The following is a 24048-nucleotide window of genomic DNA, read 5'->3' on the forward strand; positions in this document are numbered from 1 at the left end:
TACATCAATGACCTACCAGAGGCTGTCGAAAACGCTGTTAGACTTTTTGCTGATGACACAAAACTTTTCTCTGTTGTCAATAATGTGAACGATCACCAAAAGCTACAAAGTGACATAAACATTCTAATGAAATGGTCCAACGACTGGCAGCTGAAATTTAGGAACAAATAAACAAATTCCCGGGGACTATATCATGGATAATACATCAATCCAAACCAAATTCTAGGAGTGTTGAAAAGAAGCTTCAAATACTTAAACAATAGATCGTTCTGTAACCTTTATAAAGCCATGGTGAGACCACATCTGGAATATGCATCTACCGTCTGGACAACAAATACAAAAAAAAAAAAAAAAAAAAAAAAAAGATAAAATCACACTTGAGAAAGTGCAGAGGCGTGCAACCAAACTCATCAAAAATATCCGAAACAAATCTTACCCAGAACGGCTACTCGATTTACGACTGCCAACCCCAGAATACAAACGTCTCAGGAGTGATATGGTGGAAGTATACAAAATTCTGAACGACATAGACAAATGTGATAAAAATTAATTACTTCCCCGAAGGCATACTCAAACAAGAGGTCACAGTAAAAAACTTGTGAAGGGACGTTCCAGACTAAACACCAGAAAAAATAGTTTCTCACAAAGAGTATTTAACCAATGGAACTCTCTACCTGAATATGTCATATCGTCAGAAACCAGTTTAAATCAAGACTAAACAGCCATCGGAAATTCAAGCAAGAGAAGTTCAACCCTACCTGCTATGAGAACACACAACCGCCAAACAAAATGAACAATATTCAAATGGGTCAGAGATGCCTACGGCATATTGAAAGACCTCAACGCCAGTCAACAGGTATAACCATTTGGTTTGATTAGTTTAACGTCCTATTAACAGCCAGGGTCATTTAAGGACGTGTCAGGTTTGTTAGTGGAGGAAAGCCGGAGTACCCGGAAAAAAACCCACCGACCAGCGGTCAGTACTTGACAACTGCCCCACATAGGATTCGAACTCGCGACCCAGAGGTGGAGGGCATGTGGTTATATGTCGGTACATCTTAACCACTCGGCCACCGCGGCCCCAGGTATAACCAACTTTTTCCATGATGACGTTATCGGTGTCAAACAAATGAACATAATCTCGAAATATTCTGAGAAAATTGAGAATCCGTCAAAAACTATAGCGTTTTCGAAAACTTGGAGATAGATGGAATTACTTGACATTCCTTGAAGAGAGATGTGTATCGTAACTGGAGGGGATCTTGGACAGCTATGAGGGTTCCGAATTCCAATCCCCAAAATGGCCGATACATGATACCAACTAAATGCCGCCGATGATGGTAAATTTAACCCAAATAAAAAAAAAAGAAATAAAAATAAAAAAACACATACATTTGTAAAATACATGATAACAATTATGAGTTCGTCAGGCCATCTACTTGTAAGTGTCCAGTTGGTACGAACGTGCAATATAATATACAACACCAGGATCATCCTTGATACTTCAGGGATTACTGTCACTGTCAATGTAAATATGTGGCAACAAAATGCATAGATAATTTGGTCCTTTGATGTACATCAAAAGAATCGAATAACGATACATTGTGGCTGACTGTGTGGCTTTTGAGTTTGGCATCGCTCTCCCTGAAATCACCAAAGAAAGTTTCTGCAGCCCTTTAAATGATCAGTTTTTGTCTCCTGAACTAACTCCAGTTTGTTTTACTAAGAGATAGTTCGGGGTGGATATAACGTCAGTGATTGTAACCCCTGTATTTCGAGGATGAATCAGAGTCTAAGGAGAGCGGTTACTATGCACACATGGGATTTTTTTAGGCATGTCCCTTCAGTACTTTGTGAGAGCACCTTGTGGGAAAGACACGGAGTTCTTTACCCATGATATATAAATTTGGTATGCTGTCTGGTGTCTTGATGGCGGTTGGGTGTCCTGTCCAGTGTCTCTGACGGCGGTTGGGTATGCTGTCCGGTGTCTCAGACATCGGTTGGGTGTGCTGTCCGGTGTCTCTGACAGCGTTTGGGTTACTGTCCGGAGTGTGTGACGGCGGTTGGATGTACTGTCCGGTGTCTCTGACATCGGTTGGGTGTGCTGTCCGGTGTCTCTGAAATCGGTTGGGTATGCTGTCCGGTGTCTCTGACAGCGGTTTGGTGTGCTGTCTGGTGTCTCTGACGGCGCTTGGGTGCGCTGTCAGGTGTCTCTGACGGCGGTTTGGCGTGCTGTCCGATGTCTCTGACGGCAGTTGTGTATGCTGTCCGGTGTCTCTGACAGAGGTTGGGTGTGCTGTCCGATGTCTCTGACAGAGGTTGGGTGTGCTGTCCGGTGTCTCTGACAGAGGTTGGGTGTGCTGTCCGATGTCTCTGAAGGCGGTTGGTTGTGCTGTCCAGTGTCTCTGACGGCGGTCGGGTGCGCTGTCTGTTATCTCTGACTGCAGTTTGGTGTGCTGCCCGGTGTCTCTGACAGAGGTTGGGTGTGCTGTCTGGTGTCTCTGACGGCGGTTGGGTGCGGTGTCCGGTGTCTCTGACATCGGTTGGGTGCGGTGTCCGGTGTCTCTGACGGCGGTTGGGTGTGCTGTCCGGTGTCTCTGACGGCGGTTGGGTGTGCTGTCCGGTGTCTCTGATTGCGGTTTGGTGTGCTGTCTGTAGTCTCTGACGGCGGTTGGGTGTGCTGTCCGGTGTCTCTGACATCGGTTGGGTGCGGTGTCCGGTGTCTCTGACGGCGGTTGGGTGTGCTGTCCGGTGTCTCTGACGGCGGATGGGTGTGCTGTTCGGTGTCTCTGACAGCTGTTTGGTGTGCTGTCCGGTCATCATTTACCCTTGGCGTAAAACCACACACCAGAGACATCCGTCAAGAATACATACATAATGTATCATAGAGTGATCGTTATTCGCACACTTAAAAAGTCGGGCTTTGAAAAATACAGAAATAAAAGAAAGTCAAACTAATCAGAGTTCAAATATAGTTTTCCAATGCTGATGATTAAAGTGTTTTTAAACTCTCTCCTTGACCTAGAGTCATACCTAGCTTACGACGAAAACGAAACATCAAAAATATCTTCCGGTTGCCAACATCATTATTTTTCGCGCACCTCACAAAACAAATTTTCTACGGGGATTCACAAATAACGATTGTCATATGAAATATCATTTATACTTTCGGTATTATTTATGAAAATTAGATTAATTCTGATCCAAAATAACCGGGGATGCGGGAAATGTATTCATATAAGGTTTTTTTCTCGTTTTTAGCGACATTTTAAAAATAAAACGACAATGTTTTTAAATAATTGGTAAAATCTGCTTTATGTTGAATGTTAGGCACTTCATGACTTGGATAAATGGAAAAATAATGTCCTATTGAAATTTTGTAATTTTGAATTATTGTAATGAAATCAACAAATAACGAAAATGATTCTATTAAAGTAAGAAACACGAGACATTGTAGTTTTCATAATTATCATTATAATCTATCTATTCGTCCACTTAACAGTTAGATGACAAAACGTGTTCCTGGCGATGATATTTAAAAAAAAATCTTCGACGTCTAAAAATAGTCTATGGGCGCTTTGATGGGTCCCAAGGACGGAGTTTGGGACGAATACGTCGCGAGCGCTTTTGTGTTTGTGTACTGACCGTGACGTTGGGCAACGGTTGATTTTCCTTTGATATCCGCCGATGGAACCTTTGATGTACATTCTGTACAATAGCTTGCGGGTGCCAGGCTTAGTTACCGTCTTACTTCAAGTCCGCTCTTTATTTCCGTATTTTTAAAAAATGAAACATCAAGACATTTCTTTAAAAAAACCTTCCGTCCTTAAACCCATTACTACATGTCGTGAAATTTATTAAGCTTTATATTGGTGTTTCTTTTGACTTGATAAGACAAGAATTTGTTGAGAAATATGCTTCTTTTCCCCGTTTCATAGGCGTCTCGCGTTGTGTTTAGTGTACAGAGACAGTGACGTACTCACTTATAAATCCTTGATGGCATTGATATAAACTGTAACTAGTTCTCCTGTGTGCAGGTGAACTGTCCAATCACGCGAGATTTTTTCCAAGCACTCCGATTTCTTCCAACTACAAGCTTACAAAAATGTACATCCGGGTCAACGAAAGTGATTTGTATAAGTTGTGATTTCTATACGTGCTAAACTTGTTTTGCAATCGATGCAAAATAAATGAAGTTTATATTTAACACACTGCAGTCTGACAAAACATGCACGCACTTTACACACGATACACTCCGTATGCATGGGGAGGCCGTCTAGATGTTGATAGGACGTAAACGTAAAACTGTAGCTGGGCTCGAACCCGTGACCTGAACTTACTGGACCGCCGCTCTACTAACGGAGCTCAATGGAAATTCCACTTACATGGACATCATAGCGCGAAGCTAGAATGCGACTATTCAGCCCTTTCTATATATAAAAAAACGATGCATAAAATCTAACAAATTGAACTTTATATATGGATACAAACCTACAATGATAATAAGTTTAAATGAATTAATAAATAAATAAAAGAAAAAAAATAAATAAATGAACTAAAATGGGATTAGTCGAAAATTATAAAACGTTCGGAAGATCTAATAATCGACGAAAATAGTTTGCAAAAAATACTTATGGTTTTTCACAAAGGATCCAAAACGTATCATTAAAAGTTTAGTAAAACCTGTAGTGCAACCTGAAATCATGATGTGGCAATCCTAGAGTTATTTCCCTTGGAAGGATTATCATCCAATGAAAACGTCACAATACCGTAGCTGTTGTCCGTGTTGGCAACGCAACACAACAAAGGATTCAAAACAAGTCTGTGGTTGAGACTATTGTATGTAGAGCTAAATACGATCTAACAGTCTTGGACTCGTGTCGTCGAGGTGTATTATATACGGTAAGTTATCTGAATATTATCTAAGAATAATATCAAATAACCATTGGAAGACAAACAATGTATTTAAATGAGTTTCATTGTATTTAATAATGACCGGTCTGGCAGTTCTGAATTCACACTCTGTGAAGCTTCGAATGTACTTTACATATCGATACAGCTGACAGTTGGTCTATTGGTATGAAGTGAAGCGTGATAATTTGGAAGACACCCGTGTTACTGTGGATATTTCGTTGTCGGTTTGCATATATAACGATCCGACATTGGCGAATACAGGAAAACTTTATTTGTTTATTTTGTGTAACAAAATATTCAGGAACTTATCATAATGTCGTCAGGTAAGACTGCAATAGACATACTACATTGGTACTGTGTATGCAGCTAAGGACTTGTGCACTGCAATGTTTATTCTACCTCTGGCTATATTTGATACATTGTATATTCTCCCTCCATGTATACATGTACATACAGCCATTGCAAGCAAATATACATGCATGTACAGTACAATATACAAGTAACTCTTTAATTATTAATTATTCAATGCTTAACTTGACTACAGTAGTCTACTGACAGTATAAATGTAGGTAATACCTGAGGCTATCATATATACAGCTGTATCTCCTGTGTACTACTGTACTAAAGTAAAATGTGCATATAAATGAACGAAAAATAAGGCTAGTAGAATTCTGATCAGAGCTAGTGAAAAAATGTTGCTACTAGCCCTGGGGCATACAAATAAACATGTGATGGTGAGAAATGGTACAGTCTGTACAGGTACACAAGAGATAGTTGCCAGCAAGTAGCCCAACTAAACAATGTTAAAATTTGAACTTTCAACCATAACATTTGTTAGTGGGTATCAATAGGCAGTTATACACATTGTTGAAGAACTGATATGTTTGTCACAAATTGTGATATTTGGGATATACGCTGTAGAGATGAATATGTGCTGTGTACTTGACATGAACACAATTAGAACCAGACTGTCCCCTCCTCTTTCACTGTTACAGCAATTCCATTCTGATTTTTGTGACACTAATAAACAAAGTGGTACCAGTAGTAGGTTGATTCCATTCTAATTCATCTTTAAAATATCCAATTTGTAAAAGAAGGTGTTTTTTGACAGGATTGAAAGCAATGGCAGCACAACCCATCAAGATGGTCCGGCCCAAACATTGGGATGAGACAGTGGAGGAAGCATACAGGTTCCAAAAGGCCGGCTGGCGGGATGCGATAGAATATCAAACATTATCAGGCAACAATGTAATTATATTTCTTAACATGATATCAAATCATATGAAAACTAAAGATCAATAGATTCTTTCCCTACCTTGAAGATGTGACAAGAAATCACAACTCCTGAATGTCCAACCTGTCGAGGCTTATCAAAATTCATGACATCATGCATGTCTTTTCCAAAATGTTAACTACACAATCTATCAAATCCTAGGAGTTGACAGAAAAATCTCTCACAACTGAAGCAGGTGGATAGATGGGAAAACCATCTTCAATCCTGTGTTGTCATCATAGATTAGACTAAAAAAAGTTTGTTTCAGGTTTCATGACTGAAAAAAAATCTTCAGGTCAGTAGGGATTATTAATTTTGTTTTCTTTTTATAGGAAGGGAGAAGAGGTTATGTTATTATGAATATGCATAGAAGGATATTTATTACATGATTTAATATGTTTATGGTGTTCATAGCTGCCTATGTTAAAGGGAAGATAAACAGCAGTCATCTTGGTCAGATTATTCTGATTCAGCTTCATCATGATCCTAAATTTTTCTTAAGAGTATGATAAAATTCTTAGGGTCGTAGGTAAAAACTAGGGTAGGTAGGGATCTCCTGAAACATGCATCTCATAGAGTTATATTCCTTTGTGGTTAGGTATCAGTTGTGACATCAGTATTTTGTTAGCCAAATTTTAATTTTGTGCCATTTTCTCTGAAGAGTCTGATATTTTGTTAACAATTAATCCATACCTAGCTGCAAGGGCAGATAACCTATGCATATACCTATGTTTATGTAAATTATAGTACTTCTTCAGTTTAAGCAGCCACCAGTCAGCAGCCATTTTTTTTACAGACTTAACTGTACAACCAAAATCTCCATCTTCTATACTCCAGAGGCTACTATATATCACTGTTGTTGTTGCCAACCCTGGAATATATGTCCTAGTAAAACTGAAAGCAGTTCAGGAGAACACAGCCGGCTAATGACCGGCCTGGAGAAACTTTCCATGCTTAACATCATTGTCATACAATATACCATTATTTGATTTCTTTGATGTAATTCAAAGGACCAAACTACCTGTTCATTTTTTTTGCACACACAATTTTCAGTATTGCTATAGCACATGGTTGTAATGACAGTGATTTTAACCCTTGGAGTATTGAGGATGTAAAATCTCCAGCTGTTGTGAAAAAAAGCAACAACAAAAACCAATACAGTGACTAAAGAAAGATCTGAGTTGACAATAGAAGCTGTAGACAAAACAATAGAATTACCTTTAACCAACAACATAATGGTCCTTTGTGTGTTACAGGCATCTATAGACAGATGGCCCCACAACGGATACATCAAGAAACTCTGTAGGAAAGGCGATGGATTCTTCTATTACTACAACAAGGAGCGAGAATGCCCAGACAATGACATACACAGAACAAAGTTGTATGAATACTAAACAATAAGGAATGGAGGAGGGTGATTTACGAGGTTGATCGTCCTGTGTCTGTATGTAGAGAGTCTGTGTTAGTGTGTCTGCCTTGTTAGTGATGTCTCAAGTATCAGTTTTATGGATGCTTGAACCATTGGAGGAACAAATTTCTTCATTACATTTTGTATATCGAGTCACTTTGGAATGTGGACGTTTCCTTGTAAAGAGCTGGGGTGATTTTGAGTCGCTACAAGAGTCCGTTTATGGTGCATTGTTTTCATCAATGAGGATTGACACATATATCATACACATGTGAAGGAAGGCTAGCAAGCATTATACATATAAAATATGGAAGTATGCTGATGACATTTCTGTTTTGTGGCTACTGATACAATGATGTTGTTATAGTCACTGTGAAAAAGGCAAATCTAGGGACCCAACCTTTCTGAACTTTTGAAGTGTATATTTATATAAAGCTTGTTGGGACCATACCGTTTGCTATCATTTTCACTGTCACACGCGTACCATTGCTTGCCTGTCTTGTGTCGTGTCCACTAGATGTGGAAGTACGACGGCAGTTATTTGTAAACCAAGGCATTACCATGTCATCTATCATTGTACAGAGTATTTATAGTATCACATCATACAACTATTTGAATGTGTTCAATTCAAAACATAGCATATTCCTTCACATCTACTTTAAGTTTGCACTTTGATATATAGGCTACAAATATGTTGTGATGATTTTTAAATTATGTGATAATATGAAAATAAAATTTGACAAATGTAAAAAAATGTTTTGTTTGTTACAGCTGATTCATTTTAAGAATTTAATGCGTTGAACCCTCGACAATTAAGGGCATCTTCATTCCCTGCCTAAATCATTACGATTATTCGGTTCCCGACATTGCCATCCTGACTGCAAGTTTTCTGGACTAGCTGCGTCCGCAGTATTGGGGGTCAACTGTATAGCCTTCAAAAGCAAATAATTAATTTTTTTCCTTGTTCCCATAATAAATCTAACGTCACAATAGTGACATTGATGTTGCATATTGAATTGGAAAAAGAATCCTTTGAGAAATCAAGAATTTATTTAAGCATTGATGTCACTATTTTTTAACTTCTTCCGGGTATGAAAGAATTTTTTTTTTTTTGCAAACTGTGTGAATCCACTAGATTCTCAAAAAAGTTAGCAAACAATATTTTTTTCATAACCTGATGAAGTTAAAAAAAGTTACATCAATGCTTATAATAAGTTTTTCAGACTACTTGACAAAATATGTTTTAACGTACGATTCTATTGATTTTTCAAAGGATTATTTTCTCAAAATCAATACGCAGTGTCGATGTCTCTTTTGTGACGTCATGATAACTTCAGGTTTCCACGCCATTCTCAGATTTTTTCTTCATAGTATATGAAGGAAACAGCATCTGCATATCAGAAAGTCGGATTTAGTTTGAAAACAAATAAAAATTAAATATTTTTAACATAAGTTTTATTTCAATAATAATAAAAGAAAAGAAAAAAAGTTCTTTAAGAAATTATTGTTTAAATGGAAGTTCCAACCAATATCAAAGACCAATTTAGCAAGAAAAAAACCTTCATTAAGCAAACAAAGTTATAAAATCTCTCTAACCACAACTGAATACTACAGGCTATACATGTGAAACTTACCTATACATCATGATGATCGGGATATGTCCCTCTGGTACTTTAAAATAAAAGCTTGAATTATTTAAAGGGCCACTACCTTTCCGAAACGGCTTTTAATTTTCAAAATAGGAATGTAAAACAAGATCAATAATTTTGTGGAGTCGCAGAAGTTATTAACTATACGTTTACTAGCAAACTTATCATCGCCTTCAGAACTGTTTAATTAGAATAAATAAAATTTTCATAACGCGGGTCATTTTATGTTTCCCGCCGTCGTCCTAAATGCCGCGCGGTAGTTGACTATCACTGCGCCAGACGACAAAACAGCGAAATGAATTTCCACTGTTATCGTACATTAGACAGGAAATCTTACATATTTTTGGTGTTGTAACCTCATCTTAAGCCATCGATATATATTTTCTTTTGTTATAAATGTTTTTAAGAAACCTTTAAATTTTGCTCCGGAAAGTTAGTGCGCCTTTAAAATAAAAAATCTTTATAAATTAAACTTTGCTTAGAATTTGTCAAACAGATTATGAATACCAAACCATATGTTGAACTTTAAAAAGTGTTGTTTTTTATTTAGACTTGTACTAACTATGATAACAAAATTCAAAAGTATTTACTAAGTTCGTCCAATTCATCATCAATATCTTTCAAACCGTCCGCATTCCATGGGAGATCGGACACTTCTACAACAACCTCAGCTTCTGATAGACCAACACATCCAAACTTTAGATCCTCTTGATAAACTTGGAGTTTCTCTTTTGCTGATGTAAAGAAATTTGATTTCTTCATCATATAAGGAGTAAGACCAGTACATGTGTACCTATAGTTAACCACTAGCCATGTTACAATGATAGTGACCAGATTTAAAGCACCTGTTGTTTTGTTCCTTAGTTCAAACTGACAACTCTCTAACAGGACGTCATGTTGAGCATCATAAAGGTAGACAACTAGGTCTGTCCCACAGCTACCAAGACACGGCACCAGATAACTCTCGCTGCACGGATGTAGCTTTTTGTTCAGGAACGAGAAAACAATTACTTCTGCAATCATTTGTTGATTCAGTTTCAGACTTGCCTTTCTATTCAAGTTGGCACAATTATTAACTGGGCTCTTGTTTTTAGTCTCATCATCAGAATTAGTGTAATCACCATCACCAAGAGAAGTGAACTTCACCGGCAAATTACTGTTTAGAATAACATCCAAATTTCCGTGCCATACATTGGTGTTTCCTGGAAAATGATAAAAAGAATGTGAATTAATAAATATTGTGAAAACTTGAACACATATGGGCCTTAATATCAGGTTTAAATTTTTCAGTCTGCATGTTATTTAACTTATTTCTAAATATTTTTTTTAACTCTGATCCCAGCCTAAACTGTCCAGATTACAAATTTTCCGGACTGATCAATTCTATGTTCTTGTAGTCAATATGTAATGTTACTGTAATCCGTTCTCTGACATTGGCATCTGGACTAAGTATCAGTGGGGATCACTGCAGTTCATTCTATTTATAAACCCTTCATATATACATAAATTACATACCATTGTCTACGATACCAGAGTAATAAAGATGTCCAGACTTATTTTATACAAGTCCTCCATTTCTGGATCGTGAATTTGAATCCCATGTGGGGCATTACTAGGTACCTACTGCTCAGCTGGTCTGTGGTTTTTCTCGGGTAACTCCAGAACCTGACTTTCCTCCAACATCTAAACCAGAAATGTCCTTACATGATGCTTGCTGTTAAAAGGATGTCAAACTAATCAAACTTAGTATACCTACCTATGCTAGTATCTCCACATTTTCCTGTGAGCTCACATTCATCACTTCCACAAGGACACATATATCTGTCATGTTTTCTATACAAGTGGTTGTCCATAGTGAATTGAGAAGAAGAGCACAACATCGCAAAAAGATGATTTGTCAGCAAAACATTCAAACTAACTTCATCTGCACAGTTTTCAAGATGGTGCAAAGGGCTTTCTTTCTCTGTAAGAAAAAAAATTAAAATTAATAAAATAAAATCCTACAGGAAACTGTACTTTCTCCATCATTGGAATATCTTTATATTTCAATCAGAAATTAGTCTTATAGAAGTTAAGTTTAACTCTAACCTTTTTACTGTTAAAGTCATACTTAAAGATGCTCTACCGCAAATAGAGCATAAACTATTGATACTCATCATTTTAACAATAATTGGTGTTTAATTGTGTATATATAGTCTAATTAACACAAAACACAATACAATGCATATATAAAATAACTTATTTTGCTTTTGGTGCATGCGCTATCAGTACTTCATTCCATATTGAACATAGTGCCACAGAATTTTTTCGGTATGCATTTGATTATATTTTATGTTTTTATCTTGAAGTTAAATTAGAAGCTCAAACTTTTCAGTGGTGGTAAAAACTAATGGTATAAATAAGTAACTTTCGTAACTGAAGAAAAAATACTAAATCATCTGCTGCTGTTTTTTGATAGAGATAAAATACTATTTGTCAGCGGTGGAGCATCTTTAAATTATATAAATTAATTATGTTGTAATATCTTAATTATAAACAGCAGTAATGTTATTTATCAAATTTCCATTTCCCATGTAACGAGTTTCATTGTTTCTGTGAATTATGTCCATAGACATAGACATCTTTAATCGAAGCTTGATTAAAGATAAAAAAAATAATAAGCGGGAAAAAACTTCAGTAGTATCCAAGATGGCCGCCAGTTATCGGTCATTTTGTTTTCTACAATTACCAATAGCCATGATGAAGTTTAAGAGTTTGGCCAAGGTGTGACGATGATCTTGTTCAACTGGTGCAGATCCAGTTATCAGGAATTGTCTGAGAATTTTAAATCCAGTTTTAAATATAACATAAAATGGAAATATATTAGCATGCCGTTCAACATCACAAGTAGCCTGGTAAAAGGGGACCGACTTCCCGGTGGCATTGCAATTAATTATTCTGAGAGCTGCTATTGATGGAAGATTAGGGTCAAGTTTTGGTCCAGCAAAGCTTGAGTCAAGGAAATGTCGAATGATAGCCTTTAGTCTCCTTCTCAATGTGTCGGGGAACGCTTCAAACAGATCAGTTCGCGGCTTTCTTGAGACTCCGGCCATATTGGTCCGCATAAAATAGTACACCGAACCCGGACTCAGACCCGTATTTCTATGTTTGTTTGAAAAAATAGAATAAGATATGAAGACATGAAGCTTAAAGTATTAAGTATTTCCGAGCACTTCCACAATTTTGTCAATAAAGTAGAACTGTACACATTATAATTCTGATAAATTGATCTCTAATCATGTCCATTCCTGCCCGATCCTGATAGATCTAGTCTATTTCGCCGGTATCAGCAGGGGAGATAATTCAAATTAGAAAATGGCCCAAATTAGCAAGAGATATCGATGTTTAACTGACTTCTATGGATCAGACGAGGAGTTAGTCGCCAAACGAGTTTTGGAGTCTATTATCACTCAAATATATTTTCCTGCGCCTACATTTTTAAATCTAGTTATTAAAAATTGTAATGCTGTAGAAGGAACATCTTTTACTGAAGCATCGATCTATCTTCAGCTGAGCCACGAAAGTCGGCAGGCTTTCCGAACTAATTACCTCGAAGGATATCCGACATGTGGACAGGTGTACATGAAAGACATTGTAAACAAGGCATTACTTCAAGAATTCGTAGAAAAAGGAGTCAAGGCCATCGAGAAGCACAGCGATGCGTGTCGGGATGCATTCTTGTCGTTGTTGGAATTCTTTCACGGTAAAGTATACACTTAAAGGCCCACTACCTTTCCGGAGCAAAATTTAAAGGTTTCTAAAAATCATAGATAACATAAGAAAATATATGTCGATGGCCTAAGATGAGGTTACAACATGAAGCTTATGCAAGATATCCTGCGTAATGTATGGTAACAGTTGGGTTTCATTTCACTGTTTTGCCTTCTGGCGCAGTGATAATCAACTACCGCGCGGCATTTAGGACGACGGCGGGAAACATAAGACGACCCGCGTTATGAAAATTAACATTTTATTTATTTAAATTAAATTGTTCAGAAGGTGATGATAAGTGTAGAATTACCGGTAAGTTGATAACTTTTGCGACTCTACAAAATTATCAATCTCGTTTTACATTTCCATTTAAAAAATTAAAAGCCGTTTCGGAAAGGAAGTGGACCTTTAATGTGAAACTCCTCAGGTCTAAAAGAAAATGTGTCTAGGCCTAGGGAACGCCACTCTCGATGTTTCAGAGGTACAATAATAATAATAATTATAATAGGCCTAATAAACTTTATTTACCGAGGATAGAAACCTGATTTAGCCAAGGGCTAATCTGCTTCAGGGTCCTCACTATCGTCGTATCCACCCCTAGAATTATATTTTACTAATTAAGTTAGCAAGTACATTTACAGTAGATTTTCTATATATACTTTTTTATATCAATTGACAATGTATTGTTATACCAACTTAAAATACATGAACATTGTAATAAGTACAGAATGTTTTTCAACATACATGTAGTAAAGATACAGTACATGGCTAGCGCCTAAAAAGTACCTAGATAAATTAATTTACAGGTACATGTAAATCAAACCATCACTCCTAGCCATGCCACAAATAAACACTACTAAACATACAGTAGTGGCATTTTTATTTTGTGACAGAAATATGTTCTGAACCCAGTTGACTTGCAAAACTGAAAAGTGCATTTTTTTTTGCATAGTTTGCCAAAATTTACAAAAACAGTGATATCTAAGGTTAGGACATCCCTGATAAGATTAGGACGGATGTATAGACACGTTTAGTAACTAAGTTACAGTGTATATATAGGGATACAAAAAATCACTTGTCACAGGTTCTTTCATTTCGACAAATTTTATTACATGAAAATGTATACACGTATAAATGCATCTATTGACAAATGGATAAGCCTATGTACTATTTTTACGCATGTATTTGTAGGTTTATACCAATTTCGATTGATTTGTATTCTTCTTAATTATGTACATTTTGACGGTGGGAATTTAGTAGGGGTACACACTGGACCATTCCTTGATAATGATTTAATTACCTTGATCTGTGGCTAATGCGTGTCTGTATGACAGTGTTTAGGTTTATGGCCCTGTAGTCGAAGAGGTATTAATTGCCTCTTAATTGATGTATGGGCACCCGGAGGGTTCGCCACTCTGGGGGTCCTTTATAGTGTCCCTGACTACCTTACCCACGGTCATCATAATCTCATTCCTAATTACTTTCTAAATGTTTACTTGTATGTGTATCCTCGTAATTAGGTCGGTTTGCCCGACTGCTCCGACAGGATCCTACAAGTTATGTCAAAAGGTCACATAAGGATACGTTCAAACCTTGCCCGACAGGCTTTAGTATATAAGAAGGAGTGAGAGAGAGTGCTGAGAGTTCGATTCTTGAGGTGCTAGGTGTTGTTGCGTTTGTATGTACTGTGGATTGCTATTTAATACAGAAGTCAGGAAAATTTATGACTGTGTTGGATCATTTCTTCTCTCGACGACCCACGACTATTTCTCTATAATACTCGGGTATTGTGGCGGGTGTCCGGCGCTACCACAAAGGGCACTTAGACCGAGGGCCACTCGCAGATAGGTACAGAAATACGTATACACTGCAGTGGCTGTCCGCGCCAGTCCACGACCGGCGGGGGATAAAAACGCTACAATTGGTGGCAGCGGTGGGATCTAAAAAAAAGGCTACACTTGGTTGAAGCGGATTTTTATTGTTGAGACTTTCCACACGGTTCTTTGTCATGGACCAGCAAAACAAAACGATCGACGAAGGATCCACGATGGACTCTGGATTTGATGGATCGCCAGTTATGACCAGCACACCTAGAGGACAACGGTCTCTGACGACTAGAACTCCCCTGTATAGGAGTCGTCATGATGACGTAGTTACGGACGAACATACGTCCAGTGGAGAACATTCGACAGGTGCACATGACAAGTGGACACTGTATGTACATTGGTTCTCGATACCTTTCATGCTGTTTGGGATTTACAAGTTAATGTTGTACGGAGGTTATGATCACCTTTCCAACTATATCATCATCGATATCGACACCCTACAGCGGTATGTTAGAAGAGGAGGGTTAATTGGACTTCTCTGTGTGATGTCGCTAACAGTGATTTTTGTCGTAATCAGGTCAATATGGATTACATTGAAGTTCAGTAGACGGAAAGCTGTTACTTTTGATCGTGGATCCAGAGAAGACAGTAGCGCCAACGTTCAACAGATCGAAAATACAGGTGAGGCAAAAGTCTGCCGTAAATGCAATAACTTTCCGTTTCACACCAAATATTATTTTGAATACAAAGTACGAAGAACCTTCAGCGGAAAACGTACAGATATATGGCCAGAGTTCATCGACTATTTTGAAAACATTGCCGAACTTAATATGTGGAACGAGGAAAGGAAAACACGAGTGTTAATCAACACACTATGTGGTCAGGCTTCGACATATGTATATGGTCTTCAACTGTTATACAAACGCAGTTATATTCTTTTGCTGCAGAAAACGGATGAACGTTTCGGATTCAAAGCTATGAGAGAAATTTATATAACAGAAGCCAGATCACGACGAAAGAAAAAGGGAGAGTCTCTAAGAGATTTCGGCCAAGCCTTGGAGGATTTGTACAGGCGTGCCTACCAGGACAAACCTGACTTAGCTAGTGAACTTTCCCTTCAGTCATTTCTAAACAAATGTGACAATTCGGAGGATTTTCGTCTCACAGTAAAGAGAACGAAACCCAGGAATATATCAGAGGCAGTTTCCCATGCTCTATATGAAGAATGTCTACGCGCTGGGGAAAGAGAGCTTCCACCAGAAAACATGTCAAATATTAGACAGTGTGTTCAACGTTCTCATTGGGAGAGAAGGTACATGAAAAATAGTCAAAGAAAACATGTTCGCAATTGAAACATACAAAGTGACAAGCCTCATCGGAGTTATCGGAGCTATGATAATAAATCGAGGAAAAATGCTAGAATGCATGATCCAACCCAAGATGACACCCGGGCAAATACGACTAAGGGGAGACGGGGTAGTCGGATAACCGATTGTACCGGAGAAACATTCCGATCCCCTTGTCAGGAAACGGGTAGTAAACTCAGGTACAAAGGGTCGACCAGAACACTCCTTATTCACCCAAGTCGTAATACACCCGTAGCCAGTGATGGGTCCTCAACTACTGCCGATACACGGAACATACATAAAAAAAAACGTCCAGCTCGGAACCACTCTGGAAGTGATGAATCAGGGTTGTCCACTACATGTACAACTGGTCGTGAGCCAGAATACGGAAAGTCGACGACAGAAGAATACACTTTACCTTGTATGCAATCAAACAAGGAAGTCGACACAGAAAACATTTTCACGGAGGATTCAGAATCAGGAAGCGAAAGTGGATATGAAACACTGACAAGCGGGAAACGAAAAAGAAGAAGGAAGCCCAACAAAGATACATTAGAACATGCTAGTGAAAAGCTAAAAGGGACAACAAAAGAAAAATAGCTATATTGGAATTACATTTACATGCAGTACTGTGCAAGTGACATTCGTATTGGAATTACATTCAGAATTGTGCAAGTGACATTCGTATTGGAATTACATTCAGAACTTTGACAGTGACATTCGTATTGGAATTACATTCAGAACTGTGCCAGTGACATTCGTATTGGAATTATATTTAGTACTGTGCCAGTGACATTCGTATTGGAATTACATTCAGAACTGTGACAGTGACATTCGTATTGGAATTATATTTAGAACTGTGCCAGTGACATTTGTAATTACAAATTGTATGTAATAGAATAGTTTCGACAAAAGTTGTGTATGCAAGTGTATGTGAGTTGTTTTTGTACCTTTTATAACGTTTTCGTTAAAATAAGCAGGTTACTGTAATATTTACCTGTAGTTATAGATCAATGGTAATGTCCGCAACATCGACGGGTACTTGATATCCACGCGATGTATTTAGTTATAGTTGTAGTAACATCGACGGGTACTTGATATCCACGCGATGTATTTAGTTATAGTTGTAGTAACATCGACGGATACTTGATATCCACGCGATGTATTTAGTTATAGTTGTAGTAACATCGACGGGTACTTGATATCCACGCGATGTATTTAGTTATAGTTGTAGTAACATCGACGGGTACTTGATATCCACACGATGTATTTAGTTATAGTTGTAGTAACATCGACGGGTACTTGATATCCACGCGATGTATTTAGTTACAGATGTCCACTCGATGTATTTAGTTATAGTTGTTGTAACATCGACGGGTACTTGATATCCACGCGATGTATTTAGTTATAGATGTAGTAACATCGACGGATACTTGATATCCACGCGATGTATTTAGTTATAGTTGTAGTAACATCGACGGGTACTTGATATCCACACGATGTATTTAGTTATAGTTGTAGTAACATCGACGGATACTTGATATCCACGCGATGTATTTAGTTACAGATGTCCACTCGATGTATTTAGTTATAGTTGTAGTAACATCGATGGGTACTTGATATCCACGCGATGTATTTAGTTATAGATGTAGTAACATCGACGGATACTTGATATCCACGCGATGTATTTAGTTATAGTTGTAGTAACATCGACGGGTACTTGATATCCACGCGATGTATTTAGTTATAGTTGTAGTAACATCGACGGGTACTTGATATCCACCCGATGTATTTAGTTATAGTTGTAGTAACATCGACGGGTACACGATACCCATGCGATGTATTGAAGGTTGAAACTTCATGATCACATTGTGAGTTTGACATAGATCAAGTAAAACGTACGTATTTCAACGAAATAGCTTCTTCTAATCTTGTATCTTATAATACACAGATTGTGTTTTATTTAGGATTTAGAGGTTGAAGAAAAACATGTTTAACTGTTGAACAGTGGAAGTTCAATGTTACAAAGGAGGGGGAAGTGTACTATTTTTACGTAGGTTTATACCAATTTCGATTGATTTGTATTCTTCTTAATTATGTACATGTTGACCGTGGGAATTTAGTAGGGGTACACACTGGACCATTCCTTGATAATGATTTAATTACCTTGATCTGTGGCTAATGCGTGTCTGTATGACAGTGTTTAGGTTTATGGCCCTGTAGTCGAAGAGGTATCAATTGCCTCTTAATTGATGTACGGGCACCCGGAGGGTTCGCCACTCTGGGGGTCCTTTATAGTGTCCCTGACTACCTTACCCACGGTCATCATAATCTCATTCCTAATCACTTTCTAAATGTTTACTTGTATGTGTATCCTCGTAATTAGGTCGGTTTGCCCGACTGCTCCGACAGGATCCTACAAGTTATGTCAAAAGGTCACATAAGGATACGTTTGCCCGATCGGGAAAACCTTGCCCGACAGGCTTTAGTATATAAGAAGGAGTGAGAGAGAGTGCTGAGAGTTCGATTCTTGATGTGCTAGGTGTTGCTGCGTTTGTATGTACTGTGGATTGCTATTGAATACAGAAGTCAGGAAACTTTATGACTGTGTTGGATCATTTCTTCTCTCGACGACCCACGACTATTTCTCTATAATACTCGGGTATTGTGGCGGGTGTCCGGCGCTACCACAAAGGGCACTTAGACCGAGGGCCACTCGCAGATAGGTACAGAAATACGTATACACTGCAGTGGCTGTCCGCGCCAGTCCACGACCGGCGGGGGATAAAAACGCTACACCTATATTCTCCGTAAACAGGGTCTAAACCGTAACATGGCATAATTGAGAATCTCAACACGTATATAAGGAACATCTAAGGTACAAAATCCTACATAAAAAAATCAACAAAATATAATTAACATTTGAAGCAAATTTAAAAAAATTAGCAGCTGTTCAAAACGATTAATGCAAAGTCAAGCTGCGAAGCACTTGATGAAAGCACAGCCACATGTTAATCGAAAACGAGGCTGGCTAGTTGAGCGCCACCTATATTAAATTTGAGCTTGATGGTACATAACATTATTTAAGGTGGCCTGCTCGCGATTCCAAAATCCTAAATTTCTTTTTAATATGTAAATGATACGTCATAGCAAAACTGAAAGCAGTTAATTAGAGAAAAAACTGACCAATCGTAGACCTGTAGAGACTTCCTTTGAAGATTGTATGATCACCGCCAAACTTCAAAGCCACACAGTCAACCACAGTATACCCCGTTATTCGATTGTACATTGAATGTCAAAGAACCAAGTTATCATGCTAAGTGCTCATCTGTTGTCGCATACAGAGCCTTCAGCTTTATTACGACGTAACATTTGTATACCTTTGTATGTACATGTATTCCAGGGATGGATATAACGACATTGATAGGCTTTACACCTGGAACATCGAGGACGATTGAACACATGGATGTAAGGTCCTTGGCAATGGGGGCGATATTGGCTGAAAAGTGAAAACGACGGCAATAAATGAATTCGAAACTACATATATTTGAACAGGAATTGCAAACATGTTTGTTTTTACCAAAGCAGTCGGCGGTTAAGCATTTCTTTAAAACATGAAATTACTATTAATGTAACGGCAGATTCAACGAGCCGTCTTTGCTATAGAACACGGAAAAACACAATTTGACGCCGAGCGTTTTTGGTCGAATGATTTACAATGTATGTAATACATGGTATGTAATATTCTTCTGAGATCGGACAGGCCGTCAATAATAGCAATTTGTGACCGTTTGTTTAGAGGAACAGAGTTGTGTGAGGTGGACTATATTTAATATGTAGTGTTGTGCCTGTCGGTAAAATCGAAAAGCGTTCCGAAGAACAAATGTATACTGTTAGTCAAAAAAAATCGTGTCAGGTCCCTGTGGTTTTGGTGCAGCCTGAAAGGCAAAGACTTCAAGGACTGTGTAAGGGATGTGTGCATTGGAGTCTTCAAGTATTGTGTATTGAACAGCTGCCTGGGCATTGAAATGCTGTAAAGATCATTTTTAATTGGCTGAATCGTACCGCTTCTTTTGTTGCATCAGTGATAAAAGCGTACACGGTCGAATTGTTGTTTTACCATCCCGTCTTCAGTACTCAAGATTATTTTGGAGAGGTAATTGTTCTCGCACTTTTGAAAAGATGGTGTTCAACTCTGATTTTTGTGAAAACCCAAAACTTAACAGAGATATGTTGGTAAAAGTTATGCGGTTGTTGTATAAAAAAGTAATTGATGACAAGCCAGCAAATATCTATCTGGAACAAGAACACAAATTATGGAGCATGACGCGAATTCTTCTGATTTTACTGCATTTCTTTTGATTTTATTTCTGGATGTAAGCGCCCATTATAATTGCATTGCGCAATACAAATATTTGTAGGAGTAGTTAGTATCCTGTCATGCTATTTTTAGGGGTTATTGGCAAATTTTAATGGGTATTTTACTCGTGTACACATCTTATAACTGGAGCGCTGCACGGTCTTTCATTGATCTTGTTAGTTTCTTATTTCCTTATTATAAGCAGAAAACATTTATATCTAGATTCTATCTTGGCGCATGCTTCACTGAGATTTCACTATAAAATTACAAAGAGACTCACAACACTTGATATACAGTAAAGCGATATCAATTTTTTTAATTAGGAAGTGTAAGATTGTGCCATGACCTCGGGCTCACGTTTAATTATATAAATAAGTTTCTGCTAGCAAATACACGCAGAATAATGAAAATAGGAGATAAACAATGCTTATCAAATTGTTTTTCTAGCGGTAAATTGCGACAATAGCGATACAGACAATTTTCTTTTTGGTCGTTACATTGAGATATATGAATATGATAATCTGCTCCCATTATGTCACAATCTTATTGTTTTTCAGAGCAAAAGAAACATGAAAGTGCTTTGTACAGTCTTATCACAGCAGCTACATCAGTAAATAAAAAGGCTGTTACGGCTGGGTTGGCTCATCACCTGTTTTCTCAGCTAATTCCAGACAAAAAGTACGAGGTGTATAAAGATGTCAACGATCTGCTAAGGGAATGCGGATGTGGTTGTAAGGCCACAATTTGTGAAGGAAATACTTCAATAGGTATGATGATATTTTAATCATTTAAAGATGCTCCACCGCTGACAAATAGTACTTTTTTCACCATCAAAAACAGGAGCAGACGATTTAGTATTTTTCTTCAGTTACAAAAGTTACTTATTTTACACCATTACCCTCATTGAATAGTTTGAGCTTCTAATTTTACTTCAAGTTAAAAATATGAAAAATAATTAATTGCATTCCGAAAAAATTCCGTTGCACTATATTCTATATGGAATGGAGTAATGATTGCGCATGCACCAAAGGCGAAATAAATTATTTATTGTTATTTTGGTGTTAATTATGTGTATATATAAACGATTAAACATGAATTAAGTAAGTTTTAGAAATGTCTTTCTTATACAGGATCACGAGCAACATGGCACGGTAGTGTAGATATCCTGCTGAACCAGACGATAGCAGTGACAGTCGGGACAAAAAGTACCATCAGCGCTGAGCAAGTTAACGATGGTGAACTCGCTGATGACAATGGCGATGATGATGATGATGATGCGAACGAAGGAGAACCACAATTAAAACAAAGAAAGATAGAAAATGACAAAAATTGTTATATTTATGATGACGGAAAGTTAATCAATAAACAAGACAATGTTCTACTAGATTCCAAGGTTTTGAAGCAAATCTTAGCTGAAGCCTTAACAAATGGATTTGCACAAGTTAATAGGGATACGAATACCCTGTCACAGTTTTTTATTCCAACGATTGGAGCCACTTTAGAGCATTTAACAGTTTGTATGTATGACTGTGAGAATGACGTGTTGCTCCACATCCAGGACCAGTTAGAACTATGGTGTCCGGACGACACGACCTGCTATAACCAGCTCAATGTCACCACCATCGTCATCATGTGGATTTTCTTAAATTTCACCGTTTTTACTCGACAAAATCTGTGTAATGTGCTGGACCTTGACAGGTCTGGATTGTACGACAAGTTAAAAGAATCACTGGAATGGTATAGAAAGGCAGACTTAGGAGGAAACTTTACTTCCCAGACAGCTGTTGTACCCCCATGGAAATACGTGACTCCAGTTCCTAAAAGTCGGAAGACCGAAGACTGAATTATATCCATGTTAATGTACGTGTTATTATAACTAAACAATAGATTATCACCACACATGTCTTGTTGATATTGATAATTAGCTCTCACATAGGTCTCCATATGTCGTGGTGCGACATCTGTCGTTAGTACCAATGGGGCCGCGAAGGCCGAATGGTAGACGGATTGGTAAACCTAATTTGAAACTTAAGTTGTCATAAATACGCAAAAATAGTAAGTAAGATTTTAGTGAAGTTTTTGATATTGTAGAGACTGGTGACCAGTCTAGCCGAGTGGGTAAGATACCTGTTAGGTCTACACGGATTTATGCATGTCACCGAGAGGTACATGCACATCCATGCTAGAATGTTATATTAGACCTTAGTTCCAAATTGATAACATACATCGTCACGCGGCGTTATGTAAATTTCCTTTTATTACGTAAATCAATTCTAAACGTATTTCCGATCATAGAGGTAATGATCTAGACTTCTAATGGCACGTGCTGTAATGTTTATATGAATGGCCATCACTTGGTTCCGTAGTGGTAGGGGTTGATATCGTTATATTATGTCACGAAGCAACATCTACGAAAATTCATGAGCATAGATAGTCCGCTAGGGCATAGAGGAAAACGTTTGACGCTGCAAATTTATTTCAGGAAATTTCCTCTGATTGAACAATAATTATGGGAAACAAATCATGTGTGATCTGAAACGTCATAAAATGTCCTTTCTAAACACTAGATGGAGAGATTCCTCTAAAGCCAAACAAAAAATATGTCTGTTTAGGGTTACCCGAACGACCCTAATTTTTTACCCCCGACTCTAATTTCCCCCCACTTTCGCGACTTCGCGAGTGAAAGACACTGAAAAAAACAACAACCTACCAACCCTATTTTTTGCCAATATAACCCTGAACTGACATGTTATTTATTTTTCCTAATAAGTCGATATTTCCTCCTTTTTCTATAACAGGATCAATCACATCCCATAATTAGTTTAAGTCAAGGTACAGGAAGGTCTGCTGACAATCATAGATTTATAATAGATACAGACTTCGAAACAAAAAGGGATAAAGTATAGGATAAGTATATTTATGTACATAAGCTTAGAACTAAGTATTTCCCCGACCCACCCATTGTTACTGTAAGCTGATCGTTCTGCCGTGTTATGACGGCGTTGGACTATCCCCTAGAAGTATTTCCCCGACCCACCCATTGTTACTGTAAGCTGATCGTTCTGCCGTGTTATGATGGCATTGGACTATCCCCTAGAAGTATTTTCCCCGACCCACCCATTGTTACTGTAAGCTGATCGTTCTGCCGTGTTATGACGGCGTTGGACTATCCCCTAGAAGTATTTCCCCGACCCACCCATTGTTACTGTAAGCTGATCGTTCTGCCGTGTTATGACGGCGTTGGACTATCCCCTAGAAGTATTTCCCCGACCCACCTATTGTTACTGTAAGCTGATCGTTCTGCCGTGTTATGATGGCGTTGGACTATCCCCTAGAAGTATTTTCCCCGACCCACCCATTGTTACTGTAAGCTGATTGTTCTGCCGTGTTATGACGGCGTTGGACTATCCCCTAGAAGTATTTCCCCGACCCACCCATTGTTACTGTAAGCTGATCGTTCTGCCGTGTTATGATGGCGTTGGACTATCCCCTAGAAGTATTTTCCCCAACCCATCCATTGTT

At 38.0% G+C, this 24048-nt stretch overlaps 4 protein-coding genes across 5 annotated transcripts; 2 read left to right on the forward strand and 2 right to left on the reverse strand.

Annotated features, from left to right (window-relative positions):
* Window positions 1-2037: 2037 nt before the first annotated feature.
* LOC138305114 (BUD13 homolog) lies at window positions 2038-2820 on the reverse strand. The gene has a single exon (XM_069245515.1). It carries the CDS (start codon window positions 2818-2820, stop codon window positions 2038-2040), a length of 783 nt encoding a protein of 260 aa, XP_069101616.1.
* Window positions 2821-4756: 1936 nt separating this feature from the next.
* LOC138335879 (meiosis expressed gene 1 protein homolog) lies at window positions 4757-8349 on the forward strand. 2 transcript variants are annotated; one of them, XM_069285057.1, is made up of 3 exons: window positions 4757-4902; window positions 6026-6162; window positions 7444-8349. In XM_069285057.1, exons 2-3 carry the CDS (start codon window positions 6037-6039, stop codon window positions 7579-7581), a joined length of 264 nt encoding a protein of 87 aa, XP_069141158.1. In that variant the 5' UTR covers window positions 4757-4902; window positions 6026-6036; the 3' UTR covers window positions 7582-8349. The 2 variants fall into 2 exon arrangements, with proteins under 2 accessions (XP_069141158.1, XP_069141157.1); XM_069285056.1 differs by lacking the exon at window positions 4757-4902 and adding an exon at window positions 5084-5237.
* A 1413-nt stretch (window positions 8350-9762) lies between these two features.
* On the reverse strand, window positions 9763-12540 carry LOC138335882 (uncharacterized). The gene is made up of 3 exons (XM_069285059.1): window positions 11973-12540; window positions 11001-11207; window positions 9763-10446 (listed from the first exon to the last, which is right to left on the reverse strand). The coding sequence occupies exons 1-3, from the start codon at window positions 12346-12348 to the stop codon at window positions 9821-9823; spliced, it is 1209 nt and encodes a 402-aa protein (XP_069141160.1). The 5' UTR covers window positions 12349-12540; the 3' UTR covers window positions 9763-9820.
* Window positions 12541-12576: 36 nt separating this feature from the next.
* On the forward strand, window positions 12577-23479 carry LOC138335881 (uncharacterized). The gene is made up of 3 exons (XM_069285058.1): window positions 12577-12986; window positions 21084-21293; window positions 21657-23479. The coding sequence occupies exons 1-3, from the start codon at window positions 12599-12601 to the stop codon at window positions 22367-22369; spliced, it is 1311 nt and encodes a 436-aa protein (XP_069141159.1). The 5' UTR covers window positions 12577-12598; the 3' UTR covers window positions 22370-23479.
* Window positions 23480-24048: the final 569 nt, after the last annotated feature.

This window comes from Argopecten irradians, chromosome 12, assembly GCF_041381155.1.
Source record: "Argopecten irradians isolate NY chromosome 12, Ai_NY, whole genome shotgun sequence".
NCBI lineage: Eukaryota > Metazoa > Mollusca > Bivalvia > Pectinida > Pectinidae > Argopecten > Argopecten irradians.